We start from the raw sequence: 20,887 nt of genomic DNA on the forward strand, positions 1-20,887 counted from the left end.
AGTGTTTACGTTTTTACACCAGTGTTTACGTTTTTACACCAGTGTTTACGTTTTTCTACATTTTTATCAGATAGAATGGATACCAAATAAAATTGAAGTTTGAATAGCGAGTTCTGCTTCAGAAGACCAAATGAGGTGAAGAGTCTCAGTAAATTAGAGTCTTTGTAAGAAATACTTATTACGTTAACTTAGCTTTGAAAGCAATCTGGAGTTAGAGAAGCATGTTTACTGGAGTCCACAGACAGTGAGTAGCTTGGAAAAAAGCTTAGGAGGCCTCAGGGCTTAAAGAAAGTGTCCCACTGGTTACTCCAGAAACCTGTGTGTAAGTCACATGATGATACTTGTATGATCGGCGGGAAAGGGAGATCCCAGCAGTTGAGTATGGCAGAAGATGCTGTCAGAGTGATGCAGGTGATCCTGACCAAGTGCCAAAAAATAAAACCTTTGTATTATATGGATATTCTGTAAAAGTGAAGAAAACTTCTTTGTAAAATACACCTCAGTGGTGTACCTTGCTGTGCCAGGTCCATGCACAGGTCCACGGGCTGGTTGAAGATTTCAGACAAAATTTATATTGGTAATTGAATTAACACTGCTTTTGTTTGTGTGTGCATGTGTGTGTTTAACTACACTTTTGTTCCTAACCAAGCTGCCCTGCAGAGTTAGGGGTATTTTTTTGAGAGGACTGATTTCTTGCAGGAAAAAGGGTGTGTGTGTGTTTGTTTGTTTGGTTTTTTTAATGAAAAATTCTCAGTTTCTCTGTTTTAATTTTGGAGAGTGCTAGGGTACCATTTCCTTTCAGATGCTCATAAATGCTGTACATTTTTTCTGAAAATGTCTTTTCCAGGTTTTACTTAAGGTACTCTTTTGACAGCTGTGGTTTCACAACTGCTTCTGCTGTTCATAAAACTGCTGTGTTTTGAAACTAATTTTGACTCTTGAATTGCAGTCACAGAATCACAGAATCGCTGAGGTTGGAAGGGACCTCTGGAGATCATCTAGTCCAACCCCCCTGCTCAAGCAGGGTCACCTAGAGCACATTGCACAGGATYRYRTCYAGGCGSRTTTTGAATATCTCCAGAGAAGGAGACTCCACCACCTCTCGGGGCAACCTGTTCCAGTGCTCTGTCACCCTCACAGTGAAAAAGTTTTTCCTCATGTTCAGATGGAAGTGTCTGTGTTTCAGTTTGTGCCCATTGCCTCGCGTCCTGTTGCTCGTCACCACTGAAAAGAGTCTGGTCCCATCCTCTCGACACCCTCCCTTCAGATACTTGTACACGTTGATAAGATCTCCTCTCAGCCTTCTCTTCTCCAAGCTAAACAGGCCCAGCTCTCTCAGCCTTTCCTCATAAGAGAGATGCTCCAGTCCCCTAATCATCTTTGTGGCCCTTCGCTGGACTTGCTCCAGTAGTGCCACATCCCTCTTGTACTGGGGAGCCCAGAACTGGACGCAGTACTCCAGATGTGGCCTCAGCAGGGCTGAGGAGAGGGGGAGGATCACCTCCCTCAACCTGCTGGCAACACTCTTCCTGATGCACCCCAGGATACCATTGGCCTTCTTGGCCACAAGGGCACATTGCTGCCTCATGCTTAACTTGGTGTCCACCAGCACTCCCAGGTCCTTCTCCGCAGAGCTGCTTTCCAGCAGGTCAACCCCCAACCTGTACTGGTGCATGGGGTTATTCCTCCCCAGGTGCAGGACCCTGCACTTGCCTTTCTTCAACTTCAGGAGGTTCCTCTCTGCCCACCTCTCCAGCCTGTCCAGGTCTCTCTGAATGGCAGCACAGCCCTCTGGTGTATCGGCCACTCCTCCCAGTTTTGTATCATCAGCAAACTTGCTGAGGGTGCACTCTGTGCCTTCATCCAGGTCATTGATGAAGAAGTTGAACAAGACTGGACCCAGTACTGACCCCTGGGGGACACTGCTAGCTACAGGCCTCCAACTAGACTCTGCGCCGCTGATCACAACCCTCTGAGCACTGCCATTCAGCCAGTTCTCAATCCACCTCACTGTCCACTCATCCAGCCCACACTTCCTGAGCTTGTCTATGAGGATGCTATGGGAGACAGTGTCAGAAGCCTTGCTGAAGTCTAGGTAGACAACATCCACTGCTCTCCCCTCATCTACCCAGCCAGTCATTCCATCATAGAAGGCTATCAGATTGGTTAGGCATGATTTCCCCTTGGTGAAGCCATGCTGACTACTCCTGATCACCTTCTTTTCCTCCACATGCTTGGAGATGGCTTCCAGTCATGCTTTAAGTTCTTGTTTCTGTATTTAACTTGCCTGCTCTTGACTCCATCAGTTGCATACCAACTGTTTAGTCAGAAGGTGGCACTATATTATGTTAAAATAAGCATATTAAGCTAATTTCAAGATTGGAATCATGACTTTTATTTTTGTAATAAATGATTAAACTCATTGCACTTCTCTAATGCTTCTTGCTTATCATTGGCCAGTACAATGTTTAGCAAAGCTCAGCTTTTCTTATAGTTTGAGATATGTAAACTACTCAAAGGATCAAGTGTATGTATGGAAAATGCTTGTCTCTGGCCCCATGTGTTTTAAAGTTGTAAAGATTTCCCCCCCCCCTTAAGTTTCTTATTCATTGATACTTTAAATTATGAAAATATTGTGACAACAGGTTAAGTTCTAGTGTTTCTTTTCTCCTGATCTCGAAGCTTTTAATTACTTCTGTCTAAGCTGTGCTAGAATGGAATGTTACTGTGATTTTGGGGGGTATGTGATTAAATGAATTTATGCAGACCTAGTATATCAGGATATTACAGGATGGGACTTTGAAATAAAACCAGCTGTTATAAAACCTGTAGATAAATATTTTAATATAGATCATTCATTGTAAATGTAAGGCAAATGCTAACCTGTTTCTTCCTACACTGTAGCAAGGTGCAATGGCTCAAGAGTCTCCCAAAAATTCAGCAGCAGAAATTCCTGTGACTAGCAATGGACAGCTGGAAGATTCTCATGAGCACAACTTTAATAGGGTAAGAATTTTCCTTGGTGTCTAAGAAGGCACCATTATCAGAAATGCTAAAGTTACGATGTGGTATATAGCAGACTTTACTTGACACAGTTTTCTAGAGCTTTTTGGAAGTCCATGTTAATCTTGTTTGCAGGAATAGTGAACAAACTCTGCTTGAGGATACAGCATACAAATCATTTCTTATAGTGTGCCAGCCTATTTGTTGATCAATTTCAGATTTTACAGCAAGTTTCAGTAAATTCTTTAGCTGATTACAGTTGGATCTTGTTCAAACTGACTAGTTTGCTATACTGAATTTATTGATATTTCTAATATAATTAAGTTAAATCATATTATTATAAGTTTAATGTATGTATGTGTAGTATACACATAATGTGTGTATAGTGAAAATAAACAGCTTATGTAGTTTTGATCAGCTCTTTGATTATAATTGCTTTATTTTCTATTATTTTAAGAGGGAAAACGTCTTTTGGGGGTTACTTCAATTGCTTGCATCTTTTCGTTCATATTTGTTGCAGTTTTAAAAAGAAAATACAAGAATGGTTTACAGACTGTGTCTGATAGTCTGCCAGAAGAAAAATAAAATATTGTGTAAAATATACATATGCTTAATTTTGGTTGTCTTCCGAGTAAAACCTTAAGGGGAAAAACTCCTTTGCAGCTGATAAATTAGTGTTCATGTTGTTTTTAAAAAAAAAAGTGAATGTTGCACATTGCAGTAACCTTTTGTATCATGAGTATGTTAGTACTGGCAAACTTTTCTGAATGTGAAATAATACAAACTTGTGTACTCTGTAATGCACAGTTAAGTGTGTACATTTCTGTAGTATTGACTTAATTAAGCCTTGAGGATACACTATTTTCAATCCCACAGTTTTATTCATTTAGCAGGAAAACAAGCTTTTTTTAAACATGGGACTTTGCAGGTCCTATAAATTCAGAGATCCAAGTCCTAAAAATAATTTTTTATGAGGAAGTACAATTGTACAAGGCAAGCCACTTCTGAGGGATGTTAACTTTGAAGGCAGCGTGTTTGAAATTGTTGTAAAACAGAGAAGTACAGTAACTTTTCTGGTGTTGAAATTGAGGAATTGCTGCTGTTCTACTGTATGATATATAGATAACCTGTATCAAAATGCATCATATTTGTAGTATGTTGAAAAAAAGTTATACTTACATAATGATTTGTATGCAGTTCTCTTTTTCCCTTACTCTTGATGTATTTTACTATCGGTTTGTCTTGTGTTTGACTGTCCAGCAGAGGATGCTATAGTATAGCTTGTGGAATTTGGGTGTTGTGTGTGTGTTTTTTTTTCTTTTTTTTCTTTCCCCATGGTTGGAAACATGAAGGCTAATTAATTATCCATATTTATTTGGTATCTGTTGATATTTAGATTTTAAGGAAATCTATAAGCTTTTAACAGTTCTGTGCTAGCAACATTGAAGTGTCTTGCAATGCAGCATTATTTGTAAAAGAAGTACTGAGCAGATCTTCAAATGAATATTTTGTGCTTTCCTACTAAAATACTGATTGGAGAAAAAAATATTCCATAAGTTGAAAAAGCAATTATCTATAGTTATCCTGAAAACATCATCTGACACCATTTGACTTTAAGACTGTGGGGTAGCTGTATAGTGAGTGTGGCAGCAAAACAGTATAAAACTTCATGAGACTGAAATACATCCATGTTAAAGCTCATATTAAAGAAATACTGCTCTTATTATTGGGTGCTTTATTTCTGCTGAATGGGTCATGTATTTAGGTGTGTTTTGAAAGCACACTGCACTGGGGGAAGGCTTACGTTTCTTAAGATTTGTTGTTGAACAGGCCTTCCAGTAACATAAGAGTAAGAGCTAGACTACTGTGTAATAAAATAAAGTTGAAACTAAACTTTGATAAAGATGTAATTATGTTTAGGTGGAAATGAATTTGGGTTTACCTGGAAATAGAGAAGCAGGTTTACTATTTCTAAGTCTGGTGACCTTGATGCTGCAATGACTTGACTACTGTCTGTATAAATTCTTTTTCTTTTACATAATGATTGCTCATACAGTGTATGTGTGTCCAGTACATGTTTAGTAGTTACAGTAAATGGACTTTGCACACTTGCTGATTTGGTCAGAGCCATTGTTTAGTCTATAGAGAATTGAAATGGTAACCTCAAGTAGTATTTGTCTCTGACCATATATAAAATTTGAGGTAAGTTGTTGCTAGCTTACTAATTATTTTGCTGACTTGAAGTTAACTATATTTTGAAACTTCCACTAAATACAAAAATGGGTCAAATATTTGGTCATGTTGCAAAAAATGGGTACTATGTGAACATTGCTTGCGCTTGCTATTGTAGATTTTTTGATGATATTTATTCTAGAATCAATGAAGATTGAATGCACTTTAAATATTTTGAATAGTCTTGTACAAGTTTACACCTGCATGCGTGACCTAAACTCAGAATATGTGTTAATCAGGGCTTTTTATAAACAAAACAAACTCTTTGGAAGTAACGTCTAGATCTGTTTACTAATCTGTTAATCTCAAATTCTAATATTAACCTATTCATCTTGCTTCATGTTTGTTATTTCTAGTAGTTAATACTATACCTTCTCTTTTTTTCTTTGCCAATATTTTTGGTAACTTTTTTTAACCTAAAGCAACATGCACTGTACCACAAAATTTCTATGCCAACATCTCAGGGTGGGAGTGGAAGGTTCCTATCAGTTTATGGGAATGACAAGCATAGTACTGATTTTTTGGAGGCCATTAAGAAAGGGGCAACAAACCATTACCGCTTTAAATTGCACTGTTACCACAGTGCTCAGTTAGAATCTGTGACCACAGTTTTTAGTCCACTCAAATTCCAATATACTGATTTCAGTTACACTTTCTGGGGAGCTGGGGCATAAGATAATTTTAGTTTCTTATTTTAATAATGTTATGATCAGGGGTCTGTTCATCTAGATTTTGTATAACTAAGATGTAAACAAAAAACACTATTTGTCCTGTGTTTTTGTTTGGTCATCTACAGCTATTTTTTCATAATTATTTGAGCAGCTTTGACTATGTTTTTGATAGACTGAGTAAAAATGTAGTTGTACAACCTTCTCTTCAAGTTGTTTAATTACAAAACCAAACTTTACTCTAGACTCGTGTCCTTTGTAGTGTTAGCCTCAGATCCTAACTATACCCATAAGCAGCTCAGCCATGAAAATGTACATTTATTTTCAACTGTTCATTTATTTCTTTATTTGTATGTACTCATGCATGAGAAGTATTTAATTTTGAAAGACAATATAATGCAAATGTATTTACCTGGAAAGAGCATGTAGGGTTGCTTATTCTTTGTAGAGAAACGTGATTAACTGTGTGCAACATCAGACAAAAAGATTGCCATAATGCCATGTCAGAAAGAAGATTAACTCCAGTCTTGTGGGAATATGATATAGCACTACTTGATGCATCTTCAGTAAATTGTTGGTTCCTTATCTTAAGAAAAAAAGAAATTCAAAGAATATTTATAAGGTTACTTAAGTAAACATTTGCTTAGCTGTAAAATCTTACTCAGAAATGTGCAGCTACATTTTCCTTCTGTCTAATTTGTAATGTTAAGAGATGCCTAGGAATTTTGACAAGTTTTGTCCTGCCCCAGTGATAGATAGAATGTTTTTTAGCTAATAAGGGCTATAGCTTCAATTGTTGTTGGATGAAATGTTTAATGTCCTTCTTTTATGAAAGAGTTTGACCCAGTGCCTTTCAGCTCTCCAAGCACTGATGGAACTTGGTTAAGTTTTAAAAACTTGTTTTTTAAGAAAAGTTTGCCAATGTCTGGATGTTTGTTAGTCTATGCTAATAATGAACTCCAACATTTATTAATCAAACAGGTTTTTATTATTACTTGGTATAAGAAAACTCAACAAACAAGAACTTTTCTGGTTATGTTCTTCACTGAGTTATTTCATTTTTCCTGACCTCTAGAATGCAGTTTTCCTCCTGTACTATTAGTTCTGTGATTGGAATATTTTTTTTTAATTGCTAAGGGGATAGGGAGCTGAGGAATGGGAGAAGGAGAGAGGGAGTATAATATTCCTAATTCAGTAATGTGTCATGTGTATTGTGAAAGCTGCACAGGAATAAATTAAGTTAATCAAAAAAACTGGATGTTTACCTGGTCTGCCTGTAAAGATATTCAGGCAGCTGTAAAGCTACTTGTTACATATTAAACTTTTGTACAAAACCTATATGGAATTCTTATGGCTGCATCTCTGAAATTCTCAATTACAATTATTTCCTTTCACTTACAATGTAGACTCTTCTGGTTCTTCTTGCAGTCTTATGGGAACAAAACCATTTGTATAAACTTCTTTATATAATTCCGGTAATAAAGCTTTAGGCTGCAAAAAAGATGAGATTCATTATGAGCCTTCACTGTGTCACATTAGAATTAAGAAATAAGCTTTGGGATCTGTTGAATCCGAGTATAAGTGTTCAGTATCTTGTGTTGTATTTTTGTAAGGGTTAACAGACTCCACAAATAGGTAAGATCAGTACGTTTTTTCTTTTTTGCCTTCCAAAAAAGAATCCAGTCTTGTCTCTCACGTTCTACCTGAAACTTCTGAGTTCATCTCTCTTAGGTTTTGCTATGTTAACTGGTATAGCTAGATTTTAATTTGAGCAGTTATACTTTATTTGATGCAGCTGATTTAAAACACCTGTGCATCAGTTGTGGAAAACCATTTGTTTTTAGAACATGAAAAAAAAAAGACCAGTTCAACCTACCTGTTTGTTGCCAAGTGGTCTGCTTCATACAATCTTAAAGAGCAAAAATTATGGATGTTAATGATGAGAGGTGAGGAGAAACTAATTAAAAAGTAGACTGTAGTATGATACTAGGTAAGTCAAAAGGGATGTAGTAGAAGCAGGGGTCTTCTGAGTGAAGAGCAGTATGCTGGAAGAAACGAATAGGAGAAATGCATTAATCCATGTTGTTTATCACTTCAGTATAAAGTGTAAGCGTAGAAATTAATGGGATGAGGACTGATTTTGTTTTAATGCAGAAATTAATTGTAGTGGATTAGTTCATGGGAGGTAGTGATGGGACTGGGAGGCAAGGGGCAAGGTAAATGCAGAATGAGGACAGGGAGCTCCACTTGCATGTCAGTTTAGGGTAAGATGATGTCAATATAGGGTAAGAAGTGACAGTTCAGAGCCAGGTGTCTTACTGGGTAGATGTTTTGTCTGCTCATCACATTTTGTTTCATGGGACTTGTAGTCTGGGTGAACTTTAAAATGTGTGTTGCAAACTTTTCCCAGAGGCAGCCTGAATAGTTTTATTAAAAATGTGTCATCCATCATTAAAAAATAAATGAGTATATAATTGCTCCCAGTTTGGTTGCTTAACTTTTAATAGACTTCATGAACTAGCAAGCCAAATGTCATGTTTTTTTATACCTTTATTCAAAGTAGTAAAGGTAAGTTTAAAAAAAAAAAAAAACTTTTTTTAAAAGCTGTTAGTAGGAAGCAAAAGACAATACTTTGTCATGCATTAATAATGGATTGACATAACTAAAAAAGTCGATAAAACTTCATTTGCTGCAATTGTTCCATAATTTCCACCTAGTAGAAAAATTATACAGTTTTGATAACTTCTCCTCTTCATTTTAGATTAGTATGGAGAGCATGGATGGGAAGTATCTTTGTAAAAATAGTCTTGTAACTCAACCAACAATTCCTTCATGAACATGCATTTTTGAGTGACCTTTCTCCTTTGCTCTGGCTACCATCTCAACATGAGTGGTATGTCAAAAATTATACTGGCTCAGCTAGATGATCTTTGTAATAAACTGATGAATAGCCCTGTTAGAAGCACTTAAAGCAGATTGACCTTACTAAAATATTTAGCTTATTATGATGATTTAAACTAAGTTAAAATGGAATTATAACGAAGATTAAAGTGGTTTATATGCCCTATGCTATATAGGTTTGTGCTGCATTGACCTAGACTAAACTAAACTGCAGCTGTTCTGTGTACCTTATTTTGTCCTTTTGCTTCTTTGAGCCTTTTTGGCTAAATGGCTGAGAATGGGTTGACTAAATCTTTTAGATTCTTAGGAACCTTCTGAGTTTTAGTTCTTTACGCATCTAGCTTTAATTTTATGCATGTAATCTCAGTGAAGGTGCAGTATTAAAGTATCTCCACTCCTATACTTGGGCTAGATTGCCTGTTTATTAGCGATAACTGCATAAACAATTGTGCTTTTCAGTCTCATACAACTGAAAATGGTGAGTGACGCATCCTTATTTGAAGTAAGGATGATTTTCTTATTTACTTATTTGGAGTAAGGATGATTCCTTAATAGAATTGTGGTTTTAAGATGTATGAACACGTTTTTAGGAATTCTAACAATGTGATATCCCTATTTTTAAGCGGGGGGTGGGGGGTGGAATCACTTTCTTAAATTTGAAAACAGATCTTTTGATGGTCAAAATCTTCCTGTTAGCTAGAATAGCAGTAACTAGTTCAAGTGTAGTCACCCTATTGCAGTAGGGGATTTTGACCTCACTTAAGTTGTAACAGCAAGCTAATGTTTTGACAGGAACAAAAGTGAAAGCTATTTATGTTGCCTTCTTACCAGTGCAAAATCTCCCTCAGTAATGTCAAACCTTCTCTTAAATGGGAAGTTACATGCACATTTGTTCTCTCCCTACTTTAAAGCTGTTTCCAAGTTGTCCTTCCTTGTAAAAGTAATAAATTTCTTTGTCAGAATTGCTACAGATTTTGGGTAGCCTTTTTGTTTAGCTATGCTTGTAATAAAGAGCAGTCAGCTGCAAGAATGACATTTCAAAAACTAAAGTTTACATCCAGAAATATGTCTCCACTGAATGATATCTTTCACGTTTATAGACAATAAAAGAGGTAGTGGCCTGATGATCACTGGCTTTTCAATCACAATTGTAGTCATGGTATAAATCAGTAAACAAAATCTTTTTTAAAATTTATATGCAAGGTTATCTTTCTTTAGTAAGGTGGTTTCAATTCATTAATATAGGTGTTAAACATGCTTGATTGCAGTTCTTTGCACTGCAGTTGTGCCTTTTTGCCAGTGAAGAAACTACAGATGTCTTTGAACGTGTGTGTGTTTATAATAGTACACTTTCATGATTTGACTATCAGTTTTTATTTAAAATAGAGAGGGGGATGTGCTGGAATATTCTGAATGATTTCTTTAACTCTGTATTGTGTTCAGTCTGTGTTTGGCTGCAAAATACAATTGAATGTACAGAAGTAGTACAATTGCTAGTAGTAAAAGTTTATATCAAAAATTTTCTTTGCAAAACAGATGTTCTGCACATTAACCTTAAATACAGATGATTGCTTAGATTCCTAGTTCAAACATGCTTTAGCAGGTTAGTTGTCTACATTTCTTTAGCTTCCGATTCACATATTTCTGAAAATTATGCCAAGGTGCCTTTGAGCGGAAAAAACTGATGCCATGTCCTTTTTATAAAAATCAATGTATCCACTGCCATCTGTTTATCCTTTTCCAAGCTTTTCTGCTTTTTCAGCTCCTAGTTACTAATAAATTTTGAATTAAATGGAGTCTGTTATCTAAACTAAGTTAAAACAAAGGTTTTCTGCACTCTGTGAACTACAAGTACTTAAGTGAAAATGCTGGCATTCAGTCAGTTGTGAAGACTGAAAACAGTATGTATGTAATGTTGTGATATACTTAGTTTGTGAGATCAGGTTCTGTATGTGACTATTATTTGTTGTTTATGCTGTTTATTTTTCTTCTTTTTGTATAATGTTTCAGATACGCAAACACAGTATCATCTGTTATTAAGTAGCCAATTCATGTGATGTGAAAGTGCTGCTATAGGAATTGGTTACTCTGATCAGAATAACTTCTCAAGTTTTTATTTACAACAAGCTTTCTATTATGCTTGGATTCATAGGTTTGTAGCTTTTTCTTTTTCTCCTCCCCAAAGCTGGTCTTAAACTAGAGTGTTGATCCAAAGCCACTTTTTGATAGTCTSAGCCTCTAGGTGCTATCATTCCTGTTCACTGGCTTGCTTCTGGTTTGTGGATTGAGTGACTACACTAATGTCAGGCATGCATTGGATATTGAAGATTGCATTTTCTTTTTAAAACAGAAACATTCTTACACCTATTATAAATAGTTACTGCACATGTCCAGGCACTGACATTTCAAAGCTATGTATAGTTTTTCTCTGCATATATCACTATTGCTTATCTAAACTTTTATCTGTTTTTCTTGTCTGGATAGAAGCAGAGGGGATGTGAAAGAGTACCTGACTGTATACCCTGTCAGTTTGCCAATTTCTAACTTTTGATGCTTAATTTTTGTAAATGTATTTTACCTTTTTGCTTTCATTTCCCTAGGAGCTTTTCAGTCACTTCTTAGTTTAAGAATTAGTGTTTTTTAAACTGCTTTGAATACCTGAACTTTTTTAAAAAGCACTAAGTATATTGCACAATACTAGAGGTGTAAGCTTGATAAGAAGACTGAGAACTTATTCTTCTAAATCTTATAGAGGTGGGTATGATAGCAAAAATGTGCCATACAGTGGTATGTGAATTCATAGCCAGTAATGATCTACGTTGGTTTTCTGTGAAGGCTTTGATTGTCTGAAAGTTAAACATACTACTTAATCTAGCTGTAAAAAATTAAGCAAGATGATTTCAAAGAGCACTTGTAATATAGAGGAGGTGCTCAGAGGGAAGCTAATTCAGGTATTGCCTGTCTGGATGCTTCTCCCATGTCAAATATTACTGTAAACAGATCTCTTTTGCTGTTTGTAGAAATTAAGGRTGCTGCAAATTGTAAAGCTATTTCTTGTTTAAAGAGTGAAAGAACTTTTTATTCTTAATATTTTTGGATTGTTGAATGTTGGCTGCTTTTATTCTTAACACAAGTCATTTTGTACCCCGATGGGTTTTTAACTGGAAACATTATTGAACTGATATGGTTGCTTGGACCAGCTTCAGACCACTTAACATGATGCTGTGGACCAGTGCTCGAAGAGATGACATTCTACTTGCTCATCCATCTTTAAGAAAACAAACAAAAAACATGAAAAAAATGCTCTTTAGTACCTCTTAACCTCTTAACACATTGTGTTTTCTTTGTAACTGTTTTGCTTGTAAGTAAATTGGGGGGAAAAAGTATTTAATTAACACAGCAGTATATTCCTAAAATAAATATACAAGTCAACTTACAATGTTTCTCATTCATAAATATTTGTTATTCATGCATCGCAATAGAATGCTGTGACGCCATAAAAAAACATTCCAGGCTAAAGGCTGAATTATCTCTGAGAGCTGCTGAAATTACACTGTAATACCTGAGTCACTTTTATCTTGTATTTTTGTTTTGGTTTTTGTTTCTTTTTTAACATGAATCTTCCATTTTTTTCAAATATTTCTAAGGACTTGAAACGTTCATTACCAGTTGGACTTGGACTCTCTGAAACCAAAATAACATCTCATGGCTTTGATGGCACCAAAGAGGGAGTTGTTGAGGCAGGACCATTTCCAGGTAAAGGTAACTGCTTGTTTATTTCTTAATTTAAAGTCTGTAGGCATATTTTTATATAGTCAGGAATATAAAGTTTTGTAGCTGCTTTGAGCGTTTTTGTGTTAATGCAGATAGAGATGTGTTTACAACTGTGTTTGTCCTCTCTAACTGGGGTGTTAAAATGAGTAATAGGTGCTGCATTTGTAGTATCTGTCAAGAGATTAATGAAAAGTACTTAATGTTAAATGGACCTTCAGTTACTGGAAGGGAACTCTTTCCTTTGAGCATCTTGAATTCACGTCAGAATGAAGGATTTCATGGTTACTTGTATTTAAAATTTGTTTAAATGTGGATACATAAGTTGCAACAATTATTCTGAAAAGCATAACTGGAGAGATGCTGATTTCATAATACACAGTTCACTTATCTGAAGCAGATGAATTAGTGAAAGTCTCCTTTGTTGCCCCTGAAACTTGCATCTCCTTTTTTATTGTAATATATATGTTGCTTTTGTTGGGAATGATAAGGCTTTGGGTCTCTGTTTCAAAGTACTACATAATGAAAATAGGTCTGTTCTCATATTTTTCTCAGCACAGAGTTGCAGTTGCTTATAGCAGGAGGGTTTTAGTTAATATTTAATATGCAAGTCTTTAGAATGTGTTTTTTAAAAAAYATAAACTGATTTAAACATTGAGAAATACAAAGTGATAAACAAGTCAGTAATATCAGTGTATCCCATCTGTCTAAAAACAATGGAGTGTCACAATATAGGATGTGAAAGTGATATTTTAATAAGCCATTATGTAGCTCACTTCTAGTCAGAATTATGAATCTGAAAGGTTTGCGATGATCACAAATGAGCAGCTGTGAAAATGAGTCTCTTTGTAGTCATAGATTTAATTTACATTTTGCTTCATTTCCTGTTTTATAAAATGTTGTGCTTATAAAAACAATGATTTACATGCTGTACTTTACATATATTACAAAGTTAATGCCGTGGCTTCTGTAAGTCTTTGAAATCAGCAATATAGCTAGCTAGAAAACTGGGCAGATGGCAAACTGCTCGCCAGGCCGGCCTTTGGGTGTTCTGTTTGCAGCACAGCTCTGCAGCTGTGTTAGGTGCATTAGTCTAGTCTATAAGAAAAGAAGTGTCTAGGGTATGTTTCAGACAATGCTAATATGTTTGAAATCTAAATGTTCTGTAATAATTTATGTACACAAATTATGAGCTTTGAGCATATAACTTTTAACACTTCAGCTATCATGGTTTTCCTCCAAGAATACTTTCCTTTTCTTTTCTTTTTCTTTTTTTTTTCCCCTAATCTTCTAGCCAAAATGGAGAGAAGTCATGGAAATGTAGGCTTTTTATAAAACTTCAGACAAAAATAGGAGAGCCCTATTTTAAAAAACTCTAACTTCTGTTTGAGTTTCCTTATTAAGGCTTCATTTTTGAATGCAGAGTAGACAGAAAACTGGAAGGGAAGGGCTTCTAGGAGCTGGGGAGGGTTGAATAGTGAAGTGTGTGTAAGGCTGCATTAATAGTGTATCAAGGGAGAAGGACTTTTTTAACTGCTTATCTTAGCTCACTTGCTGAAGTTATTCAGCCTCTTAGGCCTTTAGCAGGATCTTGCTAAACTTTTGTGCCTGAATGAATCCAGTTGCAGCTCCTATGTAACATATCACTATGACAGGACAGAGCAAGTAATTGTCTTTTGACTGTATCTTTTCTTTCTGTGTAATGTTAAAATGTTTTTCTATTGATCTTTGGATTCATGTACTCCATGTTGCTAGTACTCCACAACATGTTCTAAAGGCAGAAGAAGGTGGTTGCTTTAGTTACTTCAAGGAACATTCTTGGTGTGACTGATAACAAAATTCTGTGGAAATGGCTGATGAATACTGTGTGATTTGTTTTTTGGTTTTTTTTTTTAAATGCACACTGTCAGCCTTGATGCATTGCAGAATTTCTCAGCAAAAAAAAAAAAGCCCTTTGAATAAGATGACTTCTCATCATGACAAAGAAAAAGCTATTTTGTTGTGTTTTTTTTTAAACCTGAACTGAAGTAAAATTTCATAAGATTGCTGCTTTGCATTTATTTTTTTATTTTTATTTATTTTTTGTAGTAGGAAAGAGTACAAAGCTATGAAAAGCATAATCTTAAAACAGCTTAGGGAACAATAACAATGCAGGTCACCTTAAGTTTTTTAAGAGAACAAGCAAATGCTGTTAAAAGTTTCTTTTGGGAAGAAAATTACAGACGTTAACACCTAAAGGGTCTCATGATCTTCAAGATAGGCTGTTGTTGTGTATTTTGTACACACGTTTAGGAGCAGATATTAATCAAGTATATCTGAAATTGGAACAGATTTCAGAGCTTAAGTCACTCCTTAATGTTATAGGTGCCATTCAGTGACGGTGCAGAATGAAACTTACCTAGAACTGAAAAATCAGCTTCCAACTGAAGCAGCCATATGAAATGGTTATATGGAATTTTCTATAGTTAGTGTATGCTTTTCAGATGAAGCTGTCAGGTTTTTTTTCATTACTCTTAAAAAAAAGTTTGGCATCATGACTTAAAGAAAAAGATTAAGTCAAGAAAACTTGGAGTGGTTCACATGAACAGCTGCACCTTTTTAAAAGCATTTCCATCAGAAATTCTAGTAACTCTTCCATAAATGCTTCTATTTAGTTTGTTGTTGAAGAAAATTTTTGAAAAACTCTCTATGTAAAAGTGCACATTGCCTTTTAATGGAAGATGATGGATTTTCATGGTTAAATGTGTCCCCCTTTCAGGTTCCTCGGCATCACCCAAATCATCTGTTATATCTCCTAGCAATGCAGCAGCTAGCAGACTGGCTGGACAAGGTTGTGATTTAATTATTCCCACAGGTATCGCAGCACTGAATGGATAACGCCCTTGTCTCTGCTGACAATGTGCTAATTCCTTCCTCCACATTTCTACTAATTTGATTTACTCTTATTTGGAAATACAATTTCTGGGTATTTATGGTTATTCTCATTTCTGGGTTTTAAGAGTTCACAAAGTAACGTCTGCTTTCCTTCCTATATGCTGCTTCTTGCTCTTCAACATTAAAACTAATCTACCAAACCTTAATACTAATAAACAGTAGCTAAAATAAGGGAGTAACAGAAATGTCTTATCTAGGTTAAAGCCAAACCTTTTGGCATTCTTTTTGCCAAAGTGATCACATATTCCAACAGAATAGAGTATGAGCTTAGGAATTAGGAATTCACAACACCCAAACTAGGCTTTGCCACTGACTCATTCTGCACCTATGGGCAAATTACTTAACATCTTTGTCTGTTTCCTCCTATGTAAAAGGAGAAAAGTTATTCGGTTACCTCATAAGGTGTTCAGAGGATTAATTACTTAATGTTTGTACAGCATTTTGAAGAAGTAAAGCACTTAGTAGTGCTCCATGATAAAGGAGTATCTTGAGGCATCTGAATAGACTTTTTTTTTTCCAAAACCCTTATTTCCATAAATAGCCTGGAAAAGCTAAGGTAACTTTAACAGTCTGTATTATTCAAAATGTGAGAAGCAGGAGTAGTCAAAATTGTACACATTAAAATGTTGCTTAAAAAAAAGTGGTAATGCTCTGCCAGTCTTACTGTTCAGAACACTAGGAATTATTTTTTTCAAAATCAAAACTTAGAATCTGTGTAATATACCATACTAGCTTGACAGTGCTCAGTACTGGCAATGAATGTGTGCTGAGTGACCCTAGATATTTTAAGTTGTTGCTTGCAGTAGTTTCTTTATTGCATTTTTTACACTGGTGGTTTATAGAATTAATTATCCCTAATATAATAAACCAATAAAGTTGAACTGCATAAATGAGCTGAATTTTTGGTAATGATGGCTGAATGTTTTCTAGAAAGCATAACATTCATTGGAAAGGATGAGAAAATTTTTTGAAAGTTTCCTATTAGCTCTACTCTGTGATAACAGTTTGTATATGCTGTTAATTTTCATTTAATGGTCTGCAGGATGTAAACAGACTTTTAGATTGGCTAAATCCAAGAGGATGTTTGACTATCAGACTTTTAAAACATAGATTAAGTAATAAACATGTCTCAAAAGCTATTTTAAGGTCAGTTAGTAAAACTCCATACGTTCAGGTAAGCTTTGTTATTCAGCCTATTACTACATAAAAGTACTGATGCATCAGTGTGCTTTGTATCAGTTTTAAAATAACTGTTATTTATTTCTTAAATTGATTTTTGAAACTTTGCATATTTGTATAAATTGTTACTTGGACTCTTTTCTGCTTTTGCATGTACGATTGCACACATCTTCCGCATGTGCTGTTTATTCCTTAAAAACAAAACAAAAACCAAGGCCTTGAAGATTTGCTTTGTCTGATGTAGGGGGCAGAACTCAGCAGAAGGGTGGACCTGTTGTATTAGCGGATGAAGTAAAGAATCCAGCAATGGAGAAGTTGGAATTGGTGAGAAAGTGGAGCCTAAACACTTACAAGGTTTGCAGAAATATATATGTGTGTGCGTGTGTGTATATTCTAGAAATGTTTGCTACAAATTCGGACTAAAGCTTTCAAAGTATTGTGCAGTCGTGTGAAAGAAAATAAGCTGTTGTTGCAGCAAGCATAAGCAAGTATGTATACAGAAAGCTTAGTTTTCTGATCAAGTGTAATGACCTTTGTAAGTCTTTTTAAATCTGTGGTGCAAAATCTTTAATGAGTATTTATTGCTTTAACAAGGTAAGGAATGTTTTATTTCCTATGTCCCCTTCAACATATAGGAAGTACAGATTTCAGCGGTAGTGCTTCTCATTAAATCTTTTTAATATCTTTCTTACTTGATAGCTTATACAATAGAATTTTAGCAAATGAAAAAAGACCTACAAGTTCTAAAACTTGTTAATCACTGTTATATTTTTGTTCTATTATCCTGGCAGATTTTTTTTTCTTAATGTTGGAATTGTTGCTTTCTAAGCACGTGTTTTGCTTTTTTGTGGCACTTCTTTGTCATTGAGATCAATCCATTTGAATTTGGTGAAAAGGAAGTGATGATAAACAAATAAACCACACCATTTTGCAAAAGTGACTCTCAAAGTCATAAGGAAACTAAGGAGCAGTTGTCAGAGAATAGATCGTTATCAGGAGTTCTAAAGAAAGACCAGTTTTGAAAAGTAGCTTTTTATCGTGCCTGAAACTTAAACAGAGGTGTGGACAGGTAGGTGTGTATCAGTGGGATCTACATCAACCCATAGAGAAATGAATAATCTGGAAAAATCTCTTGCAAAACAGAAATCTGAATCCCTAGAGCTCCAGTGTTCTTAAATCCAAATATGGACTTTCTGCCCAATAAGGATGGGAAATGGGGACAGAGAGGTTTTGCACACTAGTAAATGCTTATGCTGCTCTTTGTGACAGGATCAGAAGAAGCTTGCATCTTTATGTCTAATAGAATTGCTTTTAGAATTTCTACTTTTCATGTAACCTAAATTTTGTAGCAGCTGCAAAAGTCTGTCAGCTGTCCTTCTGTGCTCTTCTGGGCTATGGTCCAATCAGCATGCAGATTCATGATACTTTGCTGAAGCAGTTTTTAAAAAATTCTGTCTGTTGTTGTTTGCCTGAATAAATAGGGAGGACTTGATCTTATTCTTTCTTTCTGGTACCTTGACTTAAAGTCCCACTCGCAGAGTGATTGCAAACCCACTTACATGAAGCAGTAGCCAGAGGACTAGTGAGTCTCAGATATTTATTTAGAATATTATTTCTTTGGAAGTCTCCTTTGCGAAGTCTGGATTTTTAGGTTTATTTCTTGGCTTAAACCTTCCCCACCCCCACCCTGAAACCCAGAATCCCGTCAGTTATGAGATAGCAGAGATCAGCGCTTCAGAAAATCAAATGGGTCTCTTCCTGAAATCCAGAGGTTTGAAGCTGTTTCCCATGTCTGCCTCAGGAGCTGACCTATGAATATAGGTCAGTTATGACCTTTCTAAAATCCCATACTGACTTTTTTTTAGGGTTTTCTTAGGAGGAATAAGATAGTTCAGAGAGCTTATGAATACAACTGAGCTGAGGGAGCATTATACAAATATCCCTGGAGATGCCATACATTCTCAAACACACATCAATTGCATATCAAGAACAGATATTTCATTTGATTAAGGCAGTGTTTCAGTTTGTGGGCATACTGGCTTGCCTTGGTTCTCCTATTTAGAAAGGTCATGGAATGAAGTCTCCTCATTATCTCATAATAGCTATCAGATTATAGGTTAAAAGATGGAAAGTAAGGGGCAGGAGTAAATGGTTGGTATAGGTAAATCAACAGTTGGATAACCTGTGCATCTTTCCCCCCAGCTGAGAACCATGCTATTCGATATACTAGAAGCTTAATCAAGAAGTGGAGTTAATGGAGAAGCTTGTTGTTACAAAGTGCCTTGGGGAAGTGACAAGTAGTTCCTCTGTCACTGCCTCTATATCAGAAGTTGTGAAATGCAAATTATTGGATGCTAGGGACAGAATTTGGGAGGAAATAATGTTTTGTATGCTTGCCTTAGGAGACTTTTTAAGGTCTCTCTTTTGGCCATTGTCAAAGGTGGGATACTGAACTGCAGTGTACACCAGTAAGGACTTATGTTCTAAAATGCACATGGTGACTGTGGAGGCATTTGTGTGAAGAAGAAAGTGACGAATGAATAAAACTCTTATGCAAGGTATTTTTTGCTCCTTCAAGTTCCCATTACTTTTGTAAGTTTTGGTAAAGATGGAGGTATTGTTTGTTATTATGTGATTCATCTGCAGCCTCATCTTATGGCTACTAAGAGCTTGAGGAGTGTGCATTTTCTTCAACTGATAGCACAAGGAAATGTGCTCTTTTGTGCTTATGCATTGGCTCTACAGAGTAAATACAAGTGAAGAACAAGAGTTGCATTATTACATTGCTGTAGTGCTGTAGAATATATATCCTCAAACAGTGAGACATAACAGATCTGTCTTTGGGTATTCCTTTTTCTCCAGGCTACTCACTTAAACCATTTAGAATCACTGCTTGCCTTGTGAGATAACAATATATATATCCGGAACTCAAATTCTTAAATCAGACTTCTCAAAATCAGTTGATTCTTGTCCATGAACCTTTTTTCTCATTGGATGCAGCCTGAAATTGTCTAAAGGTTAGATGATCTATGTCTAATCTTGGTTTCTTCAAATTGTAGTTCTAGAGATTTCAGTATCCCTATCAACTGTTTCTTTTAGCTTTCTAGTTTCAGGTGCTCTCATTGGTGTCAGCCAGCTCTTCCACCTTTTCGAGGCATCACTCCTTAATATTTTGGCTTTTGCGTTCAGAAATCATACCCATCCGTGAAAAGATGGTCAAGTAAGCCTTTAGATGTTTTGTGTATGTTTGTCTTTTTGCCCTGTATCTGTTTCTGTGAATGAGACACAATTGCTTTTGTTCCCTCCCTCTTTCACCTCATATTGCTCTTTTAAGCCACTGTTTCCAATTGAAAATTACAGGAGGCTAAAGCTGGTCTTCCCTCTAGCCAAACCATGAGTTTTGGTGGACTGTGTTTAATTTCCTCCCCTAAGTCATAACTTGATAAGATTATTCTGTTGCTTTTGCAACTATTGTGCCTCTTTACTTTCTCCTGCTCCCTAGTATCCATGAGCTTCCCCCAAAAGGAATTATCATTCTTTCAGTTTCCTGTAATCAAATGGCAAGAGCCTTTTCTTTGCTTCTCTGTTTTCCCACACCCTTTGAATGAGGAAGGCATTTTCACTTTAGCAGTAAGACATAGACATGAATAGGTTGTAACTCTTCTGGGCTTTCAATAAATAATAATAAAAAGTTTCTCTTTATATTTTGTACAACTTTTCTAAACTTTGAGGAAAAACAATATATCTGGCTTACAAGCCTCTCTGTAATACCGTGTTATTAGTGGATTTTTTATTTCTAAGGCTTGCTTATTAACATCTCCATCCATCTTTTAAAATACGTAATTTAAAAAATATTTCCCTTAAATCTATTTTTGTTGTTTTTTTCCTTGAGAGAATTGTTTTTCTTAATTTTGCCCTGTGTACTTCTCACTTTCTGAGGATCAAATTCTTATTCAAGACAGTGTTCTTCGTAGATACTCTCTTGAAGCAAAGCAAAACATAATTCACGGTTGGAGTTTTCCTCTTCATTTGCTGGTGAGAAAACACAGTAACTTGTGTGTCTGTACTAGTACACTTAGAACCAGAAAGAATGAAAATAGGTGCATCTTTTTTCTCAGTTGTTTTTGTTTAACCTCAATGTTCAACTTTGTCTTTAGGTACATTTCAGTTTAACAAATTATACAAAGCCTAAGTAGTCT

General features: G+C 35.7%; 1 protein-coding gene across 14 annotated transcripts in view; it reads left to right on the forward strand.

Moving 5' to 3' along the window:
- The window catches only part of ARFIP1 (ADP ribosylation factor interacting protein 1), a 59,236-nt gene that overhangs the window by 8,569 nt on the left and 29,780 nt on the right, over window positions 1-20,887 (forward strand). For 8 of the 14 annotated variants that reach the window (XM_026088198.1, XM_026088203.1, XM_026088190.1 and 5 more), the window contains 4 exons: window positions 2,905-3,006; window positions 12,452-12,566; window positions 15,334-15,429; window positions 16,933-17,042. In XM_026088198.1, coding sequence (XP_025943983.1) covers window positions 2,914-3,006; window positions 12,452-12,566; window positions 15,334-15,429; window positions 16,933-17,042 — 414 coding nt within the window. In that variant the 5' untranslated portion in view covers window positions 2,905-2,913. Of the gene's footprint in view, window positions 1-2,072; window positions 2,096-2,904; window positions 3,007-12,451; window positions 12,567-15,333; window positions 15,430-16,932; window positions 17,043-20,887 lie in introns of those variants that run through there. The other 6 variants (XM_026088200.1, XM_026088194.1, XM_026088193.1 and 3 more) reach the window with 6 other exon arrangements.

This window comes from Apteryx rowi, unplaced genomic scaffold, assembly GCF_003343035.1.
Source record: "Apteryx rowi isolate R43461 unplaced genomic scaffold, aptRow1 scaffold_76, whole genome shotgun sequence".
Lineage (NCBI taxonomy): Eukaryota > Metazoa > Chordata > Aves > Apterygiformes > Apterygidae > Apteryx > Apteryx rowi.